Source organism: Notolepis coatsorum (assembly GCF_963971535.1).
Source record: "Notolepis coatsorum genome assembly, chromosome: 15".
NCBI lineage: Eukaryota > Metazoa > Chordata > Actinopteri > Aulopiformes > Paralepididae > Notolepis > Notolepis coatsorum.
Window position 1 is genome coordinate 56,769,706 of NC_140179.1, and position 10,039 is coordinate 56,779,744.

At 50.0% G+C, this 10,039-nt stretch overlaps 1 protein-coding gene across 1 annotated transcript in view; it reads right to left on the reverse strand.

The window, feature by feature from the left end:
* kif19 (kinesin family member 19) overlaps positions 1-10,039 on the reverse strand; it is a gene marked incomplete at both ends in the record, with an annotated part of 182,634 nt that overhangs the window by 75,719 nt on the left and 96,876 nt on the right. The window contains one exon of the mRNA XM_084330652.1: positions 2,579-2,666. Coding sequence (XP_084186778.1) covers positions 2,579-2,666 — 88 coding nt within the window. The remainder of the gene's footprint in view (positions 1-2,578; positions 2,667-10,039) is intronic.

Below are 10,039 nucleotides of genomic sequence, written 5' to 3' on the forward strand. Positions count from 1 at the left end.
ACTCAGCCAAGTTTCTGTGAAACAGAGGACGTTACAATCCCGAATGTCCCTCTGGAATTGGATCCGTGCTCTGATGTCGTCTAGTTTGTATATATCGATTGCACATTGGCCAACAATATGCTGGGCAATGTGGTTCTGTGTCGTTTGGACCTCAGTCTGTTTTGAATGTGGGTAGGGATTCACATTCCTTTACAGCTTTGGGTAGGGCGTTCCACATTGATGTGGCATAATTGCGAAACGTGTTTAGTCCCTTGTTTGAGCCGAATCTGGGTTTAACATGATTTGTTGAGCTTCCTCTGGTGTTGTGGTCGTGGTATTCACTGACCTTTGGGAAGTATTTTGACATGTACATGGGTACCTTAGTCGTATAGTGTATCTTGTAGACCAGGCCCATTGCAAGTTGCTGTACTCTGTCGTCTACTCTAAGCCATCCTAGGTTGTCAAAGTGGGCAGGGGTGAGGTGGGTTCTAGGGGTAAGGTCAAGTAAAAGTCTGACCAGTTTGTTTTGTGATGTTTGTAATCTTGTTTTTAGCGCCTTTGAGGTGCTTTGGTACCATGAGGTGCAAGCATAGTCGTAGTACCCTTGAATGAGTGCTCCTGGAAAGATTTGCCTCTAGGATGGAACCTAGGTATGTAATTTCATCTTTCCTTGTGACAATATTGTCACCCACTGTAACTGAGAAGCCGTCGGTCTTGCTGAGTTTGTTATTTGATCTGAAGAGAATGGACTCTGTTTTACCCAGGTGTAATGATAGTTTGTTATCAGCGAGCCAGGTGCAGATTCTACCAAGTTCAGAGCTGAGGGTTTTTTCAACCTGTAACTTGTTCTTGTCAGAGACCAGCAGCGCTGAGTCGTCTGCGAACAAGAACAAGTTGCAGTCACAAGCTGACGACATGTCATTTGCATAAATTAGGAACCGTAGCGGTCCTAGTATTCTTCCTTGTGGAACACCACAGCTCACTGTGGGGGGGGGGGGATAGAGTACCGTTTACCTCCACCATCTGTTCTCTCCCCTCCAGGTAGGATTGCATCCAGCTCACTGATAAACTATCAAAACCAATTGCTTTTAGCTTGTCAATCAGAATGGAGTGATTGACAGTGTCGAAGGCCTTTTGTAGGTCCAGCTCTTGTTTGATGTGGTCGTTCAAATAGAGAAGGCATGTGTCAGTGGAGTGGGATGTTCTGAAGCCGGATTGGAATTCGTAGATTAGATTTTTTTCTGCCAGGTACTTTTCGACCTGTTCGTAGACTATTTTCTCCATGACTTTCGAGATGGAGGTAAGAATAGAAGCAGGGCGGTAGTTGCCTGGGTCTAATTTGCTGCCCTTTTTGTGCAGAGGGGTCACTCTCGCAAATTTGAAGTCCTTGGGGACGTGTCCCTGTTTTATGGAGAGGTTTATTATGTGTGTGATGACTGAGGTGATGGCGGCTGCTGAGTCTCTGAAGAATTTGGAGGGGATGTTGTCATGGCCAGTGGCCTTGTTAGGTTGGAGGGCGCTCAGTTTTTTGAGTACCTCATCGGTTGTTACCATTACTAGTTTGAAGTCGTCTTTGCGGACCCCTAGGTTTTTGTAGTATGCTACTATGTGTTCTACCCCATAATGCCCTGAGTGGGAGGGTAGTTTGTTTACCAGTGTTGTGGCTATGTTTGTGAAGAAGATGTTTAAGTAATTGGCTACATCCAGCTTGTCTGTGATGAGCGTGTTGTCAGTCTTTATGTTTATGTTTGAGAATCTGGTTTTAAGTTTTTTACTGCAGCCTAGTTGATTATTGAGTAATTTCCAAAGTTCACATGGTTTGTTTTTGTTTTCCTCAGTTTTGTCATTGATGAAATTGTTTCATCAAGAGAATGGAGAGAAGGGAAGAGAAGAGAGAAGAAGAAAAGAGAAAAGAGAGAAGGGAAGAGAAGAGAGAAGAAGAAAAGAGTAAAGAGAGAAGAGGAGAGAGAAGGAAAGAGAAGAAAAGAGAAAAGAGAGAAGAAGAGAAGAGAGAAGGGAAGAGAAGAGAGAAGAAGAAAAGAGAAAAGAGAAGGGAAGAGATTAGAAGATAAGAAGAGAAGAGAGAAGGAGAAGAAAAGAGAGAAAAATGGAAGAGAAGAGAATAGAGAAAAAGAGAAGAGAAGAGAAGAGAGAAAACGGGAAGAGAAGAGAAGAGAGAAGGAGAAGAGAAGAGAAGAGAAGAGAAGAGAAGAGAAGAGAAGAGAAGAGAAGAGAAGAGAAGAGAAGAGAAGAGAAGAGAAGAGAAGAGAGAAAAAGGGAAGAGAAGAGAATAGAGAAGATAATAGAAGAGAAGAGAAGAGAGAGAAAGAGAAGAGAAGAGAAGAGAGAAAAAGGGAAGATAATGGCTATGGATAGATAATAGTCAGTGGCATACTGACTCTGAGGCTCAGTATGAGCCTTGGTATCATTAAGCAGCAGGGATCAGTATTGAGGACACTGTTTACGTAGGAAGATGTTACATGCTGTAGACACACACACACACAACCACACACACACACACACACACACACACACACACACACACACACACACACACACACACACACACACGCACACACACAAAGTACCCACACATTACCTGTGGGTCCGTAGGCAAAGACTGTGGCGTTGTACCCTGATATCAGGCCTTCAATCAGCCCTTTGGTTGTGGCTCGATATACCTCCTCCTGAAGAGCCAGAGAACAGCAATGATGTACAAAAACACACACATACATACACAATTACACACACACACACACACACACACACACACACACACACACACACACACACACACACACACACACACACACACACACACACACACACACACACACACACACGTATGTAAACAAAGACACACATGCAGAAACATACATACATACATACATACATACACACGGTGACGCACATGTACCCTCATCATCATCATCATCATCATCATTGTAGCTGAGGGGTACAATTCCCTGACTGTATTGTTAGATATGATATTTAATACCACTACCTCATGTACTTTAACTTCTGGCCACCCAGTACAAGATATAAGTATGATGAACACTTTCCCACCTGATGAAACGAACCAACACAAATGGACCAAATCGAATATTTAATACAGCAAAGGGTGTACACAATATTCACTTAATTACATTTATGATTTGAAATGTTAAGTATGCACTTTTATGGCAAATGAGTATTCGTAGGTAAATCAACATTGAATGTCCAATCTCTGGTTGCGCAGGGAGTAAGTATACAACCTGGAATATTTAGGAAACGATAGCGATAGTACTTAAATAATTATAGCTGGATACACTAAGGGGGGGGGGGGGTCCCGCTGGTTGTAAGACAGTAGGAGGGGGGGGTTAGAGAAGTCGCTGGCGGTATCCCATCTGGCCGACGGTGTCTTGGGAGAATCCAAAGTCTTAGACCCAGTGCCCACAGAACCTCGGGCCGTAGACGAACACAGCTGGACCCTCTGTGGAACGGTATCTGCCGGTCCACAACGGAGAGACGTGGTGCGACCTCACGTGTAGAGCGCCGCCTCACCTGTAGTCCTCTCCGGGGGGTAATTCCAACACTCGACAGTGTTGGCCTTTATCCATGGAATAATCAAAGCACATAAAGCATAATCCAAGAGCCGTGGAAGGCTCGCCGTCGTCGGGTAGAGTAATCCAATATACAGGTCCAGTCGCTCTTGACCCGGAGCTCCTCGGATGCAATCACCACTAGGGGTCTGACCAGCCTGGATAAGCGTCCAGATAACGTCAGGAACGAGGGGGGTACTGATAACTGTAGAACTCGAACCGAACGATGCACCATACATAAATAGACTATTATTAGCTTAATAGAATACGTCCAACTCGACGGTATGGTGCCAAACTATGACCATTCAACTATTAATCTACACGATATCTCAATGCCTATTCTGGGCCAAGTAGGCCCTACTACACCGCACGTGCTTCGTGGGGAGGCTTTTGCGTCTGTCACTCTGTTGGAGGGTAAAGAACTGGACTAAAAGAAAGTTCTACTTTACGAGCGTCATATATATATGCGCTATGAACAAATAGTACCACACGTATTTCGCCCGGCATATTACTGCGCGGAACCGGGGGCTGCCTCGACATGTTAGGCGGCACGATTGAACTTGAACCTAGGGGGTATGGCAACCTGGCGCCAGGTTCTCGTCCAATGGTAGAATGAAACTATTATGGGCTGTTTAGTAGAAACGGGGATATTCAATGCATATTGTACAAGGAATATACAGGGGATATCAAACGATATACAAATACAATTAAATATATATAAATAAATATACATATTCGGTTTAATCTGATCCTTCACAACAGCCGTCCCCTAATTAGTCCCACCTAATTAGCTAAGCAGAGACAGATTAACCGCACTGTCTTCCGCTCAAGGTCCGCTGTAAGGTCAGTCAACTCACAAAGTCATAGGGTCATGGTCATCATCGATAGTATCTGGGAGTCGGGGCAGTTCTATGAGCCTCGCCACGGGCCGTGTGTAGGTGCGCCCTTGGACGAGTACTTCAGCTGCTCGGACCTTGCCATCGGCACCGGTGATCACTTTGCTTACGCGGCCAGCCGGCCACATAGCTCTGGGGAGTGACTGGTCAACTATCATGACGACTGTTCCTTCTGTCAAATTGTCTCTCTCTTTTACCCACTTCTGGCGGGTCTGTAGAGACGGTAGGTAGTGAAGTAGGAAGCTGCTCCAAAACTTGTCAGCTAGTACTTGGCTGTACCTCCACATTCTTCGGCCGTTCGCTTCTTCGGGCCTGTACATTGTCTGGGGTAGCGCGGGGTCCAGCCGCCCCATTAGGAGTGTGTTGGGGGTGACTGGGTCGACATCTGCTACATCACTGGAGACGTAACCGAGGGGTTTGGAGTTCAATACTCCCTCGATCTCCGTGAGGACTGTCATTAGGACTTCCTCTGCCACAGTCTGGGCTCCGAGTACGGCATACAGGGCTGTCTTTATAGAACGTACTTCTCGTTCCCAGGTTCCACCGAAGTGGGGTGCGTTCGGGGGATTAAACTGGAAGTCAACCTGGGCTGGAGCGAGGTGGGTCTTAAGTTCTGGGCCCATAGCTTGGAAGCTCTCTCTCAGCTCTCTTTCTCCGCCTTTGAAGTTGGTCCCGTGATCAGACAACAATGTAGACGGTTGTCCTTTCCGTGATATGAATCTCCGGAAGGCCATAAGGAATGAGTCTGTGCTCATGGTCGGAAGGAGCTCGATATGTATCGCTCTGGTGGTCATGCATTTGAATACAATACCCCACCGCTTCTCGGTGCCTCTTCCTCTTTTTATATACAACGGGCCAAAACAGTCCATGCCTGTGGAGTGGAATGGCTTGTCGCCGATTCGGAGGCGACAGGGGGGTAGGTCAGCCATCCGTGGTATGCTGGGCTGCGCGCGCCACTTACGGCAGTCTAGACAGGTTCGCTGGAAGCGCCGTACTGCTTCTCTCCCTTGTAATATCCAATAACGACGTCTGATCTCCGCGAAGACTCTCTCTGCTCCGGCGTGGTGCACATCCTCGTCGTATTTCTTTATGATCAGCTCTGTGACCTTGTGTCGGCTGTTCAAGACGATCGGGTGCTTAATGTCATCTGGTAGATCGGGGGCTCTCCGCAGGCGACCACCCACTCTGATGAGATTATGTGCGTCACTCTCTGGTGCCAGGTGAGTCAGTCTGCTGTCTGATGGGACGGGGTTTCCTCCCTGTAGACAGTCTAGCTCATCGGGGAACAAGTCTCTCTGGGCTCGTTGTAGTAGAAGAAGTTCTGCTTCTTCGTAGTCAGCTGCTGACATGTCAGTGGTGGACTGAATCTCTGGGTGGTGCCGCAGGAATGTCCTTTGTTGCGCACTCTCTAGGGTAATGCAGTCATCTATGTTCGGGTCTGTGGAGGCGACAGTGCTCAGTCCACAGAACATAGGCTTCTTGTTCTCAGCCTCCTCTCTACTTGCTTCCCTCGGGGTGGGCGTAGGCCAATCTCCTTCCGGGAGCTGGAGGAATGCTGGTCCGTCACTGTAGATGTTGTGACGGGTTAGGTCATCCAGGGACATTCCCCGGGTGATGACGTCAGCTGGGTTGTGTTTGGTATCCACATATCTCCAACTTGCTTCTTCTGTTAGTTCCTGAATCTCGGTGACTCTGACTCCCACGAAGACTTTGTATCTGCATGAATCAGACTTAATCCATGTGAGTACTGTCGTGGAATCTGACCACAAGATTGTTCTATGCACCGGAATGGTGAGTTCACGTTGGATTAACGTGGCTAGATGCGCTCCTGCGAGGGCTGCGCAGATCTCTAGACGTGGGACAGATTGTTGCTTACGTGGGGCTATCCTTGAGCGGGCCAATATGAAAGCAGTGTGTATCTCTCCTCCCATCTCTTGGGCACGCAAATAAGCAACCGATCCGTAGGCTACTTCGGAGGCATCGCTGAAGACGTGTAGCTCAATCTCGCATGTCTCTGGCCTCACTGTGGATGGGAAGTAGCTGCGGCGTATGTTGACACCTGGGAGTGTGCGGAGTTCCGTCTCCCACTCTCTCCATGTTGAGGCAAGGTGTGCGGGTATTGGGTCGTCCCAGCCCTGGTCCTTGTCCCATAGTGCTCGTACAATCATATTTGCCCTGGTGGTGTAAGGTAGAATACATCCCAGCGGGTCATATTGTCTGGCGAGTGTTCTGTACACACTCCGTCTGGGGGTCGGTATCGCCGCCGACCTTCCTTGCTCTGGAGCCAAGGGTTTGTGTCTATAGTGGAGCGAGTCTGTTTTGAAGCGCCAGACTAATCCTAGTGTCATTTCTTGGGCTTCTCCTGGGATTGTCGCCATCCAGGTCTCGCTGCTGGCAGCCTTGTCTGCGGAGGAGAGGCTGCGCAATACGTGCGGGTCACTGCTGGCCCACTGCCTGAGATCAAAGCCTCCTTTGATCAGGGAGGCGCGTAACTTGATTAGGAGAGCCTCGGCTTCTTCTTGAGTCGAGACGCTTTGTAGACAGTTGTCTACGTAGAAACTGTTCTTCACACTGTGTTGGACCTCTTCATCTGCTGCTGGGTCCTCTGTGACGTGTTTCTGTAGTGCAAATGTAGCACAGCACGGGCTGCATGTGGTTCCGAAGGGGAGTACTTCCCACTGGTAGATGGATGGGTTCTCATCTCCGATCTTCTCTCTCCATAGGAACCGTAGCAGAGGCTTGTCCTCCTCTACTAGTCTCACTTGCAAGAACATCCCTTTGATGTCCCCGCTTATAGCCACCTTGTCCTGGCGGAAACGCAGTAGCACGCCTAGTAGGGAGGGGCCGAGTGTGGGGCCGGGCAAGAGCTCTTTATTCAGATTTTGGGATCCGATCTGGTAGCTGCAGTTAAACACAATGCGATCCTTGCCATTGTGATGGACCTTGTGATGCGGCACGTACCATGATTCGGTCGTCTGATCGGCCTCTTTAATGTCAATCTTTGTTACGTGTCCCGCTGTGATTAGCTTCTCAATCTCAGCTCGGTACACACTCTGTTGAGCGGGGTCTTTGGCTAGGCGCCGCTCTGTGTTCAGTAGATAGCGCTCCGTGGCGTCTTTCTTTGCGTGAAAGGGGGGCATTCCCTCTCTCCTCAGGAGTGGAGTTGCGTATCTCATCACTCCGCCGACTGTGACTCTCTTTGTCCCCTGCTCGAGTAGGTGGATGGCGTAAATGTCTTCTTTAGAGCGAATGTCTTTCTTTTCGTTCTTAAAGGGCATTGTCTCTAGGGTCCATAGCCTCTCGACATGCTGCAGGAGAGTGGTGTCTTCTTCTGTCGTTCGGGAGTGGAAGCAGCTAGTGGCTGCGGTTAGGTTGAGAGATTTAGCGAGGGGGCCTTGTAATGTCCATCCTAAGCGGGTCTCGACGGCTGCAGGACAGCCTCGGGGACCGGTATGGACCCGGTCAATCGGGACTATGAGTTCTGCATGGTCGGAGCCTATCAACAGGGTCGGGGTAGCGCCGTTTATGAGCGGGATAGGTAATTGGCGCAGGTGCACATATTTATCCATCAACTTGGTGACAGGGTAGGTGTACTGCGAGAGTCCTATTTCTTGGCTGGTGAAAGCATTTGTGATCTTGTACTGTCGCTCTGGCTGCCCGTTGGCTGCGATAGTGAAGGAGACATTCTCGCCCTTTATCGTCTTTAAATCTCTTCTTATTGTCCGAATCGTCATTTCGTTCTTGCTCCCCCGCAGTCCCAGTTGAGTCGCAGCGGAGGCGAGCAGAAGGGTCTTCTCTGACCCGTCATCAAGGACGGCGTAAGTGTCCATGACTTTATCCTGGTAGCTCAATGTCACACGGACTACCTTTAAGAGCACTTGAGCTCCGTTGCTGCTGGCGGGGTCAATGTACATGACACTTGCCTTGGTGCCGCTCCGTGGTGCAGGTGTAGGCCGTCTTCCGTTACTATCGTGTAGTATATCTAGATGGGCTCCATCGCACCGGCTGCACCTTTTCTTTAGGCGGCATTCGGCTGCCATGTGGGGCCGCGCACATCGATAACAGCGCCGGTTGGACTTTATCCATTGGCTCACTTCTTCTGCACTCATCTTTGTGAATGTGTCACATTGTGACAGCCAGTGTTCTTTCTCACAGTAGGGACACGCTATCTTCCACTTCTCCTTCCTCGAGGGGGTGCTGTGACTCTTACTGCTCGGTACTGACTCTGATTGGTGCATGACAGTCACCGATCTTCTTCCATCATTTATTCTCCTGGGTCCCTCTCTGGAGCTTGGCGTGCTCCGCCCGAAGGTGTCCAGTCGTAAGCTGCTGACCTCTCTCGCCAGGAAGTCGGCCAGATCAAGGAGGGATGGCTCGGGGCCGTCGGGATCTCGGTAGTCCCTCTGCCGCCGAAAGCGCTCCTGTCTTGCGGGTGGCAGCTTCTCCAAAATCCTCTCAACGTTAGAGTTGGCGTACAGCTCATGCCTGCCCTTCTCCCGTTGAGCTCCCAGCATCCCCACCAGGGACTGCACTTTGATTGACAGGTCATCTAGTGAGCGATTGTCTGTGGCTGGGGGTAGGCGGTCAATATGCCTTATCTCCTGGATTACGTAATCCCATATACGTCCATATCTTTGATCCAGCGCTGCAAGGGCCGCTGTGTATGGGGTCGAGGAGGTAGCATAGGCTAGCGCTATATTGTGTGCTCGCTGTACTTTCAGGTGCTTCAATAATATTGCATACTTGTGGCGTTCATCAATGACATCCGCCAGCATTGTCTCTAAGCACATCCGGAGCTCCGTGTACTGTGCTCGACTCTCATAGGCGAAGTCTGGGATTGATGGCGTGGCGTTGTATGACGCCGTGGATGGCGAATACATCGGCGAGCGTTGGGGGAGAGACCTCCTGGGCGAGTCCCCTCTTGCGCCTCGCTGTGGGCCGGTACTGGCAGGGTACCATGGCCCGCTGGTCCAGGTACTGTTCCTCGGGGCTGGTCGTGCGTCGTGCTCACCCGTAAATAGAGTCGGGGGTCTGTAGCGCAGCGCCGCGGGGGTATAGCCTGGACTGTATGGGACCTCCTGGTCCGGTGGAGTACTGTGCTGTCGTCGGGCTTGGTTCTCCTCTTCTCCCTCTTCTTCTTCTATCAAATCTTCCAGATCTTGTAATCGTTTATTTAGCTTCTCCGCAGTGTAGGCCGCTCCTTCCTTGTAGCTGGGTCTCGCTTGGACCGGTATGGGAAGGGGGTCTGCGGGGGGTCTAGACTCGGTCTGTTGGTCAAGTTCAGGGTCGCTTGCTCGTTGCGGTGACGCTGCTCTTGACTGCTGTCTCGACGAGTTCCTTGAGCCCCTGGCGGAGGGAGAGGGAGTTGTCCTTTTGATCAGCTGCTCTATTAGTTGCGCTTGTAGTCTGTCGCGCTCTGCGTCTCTTTGGGCACCGGCAGCGGTGCGCTGGGCGTCGGCGCGGTCTCTTGCCATATTCTCTTCCATCTGGAAGCGTCTCATCTCCAGACTTGTGCGCTGTTCTTCGCTCCGTTGCTGTGCTTGGAGGTGTTCGCGCTCGCTGGTCGCCTGGGCTTGGAGACGT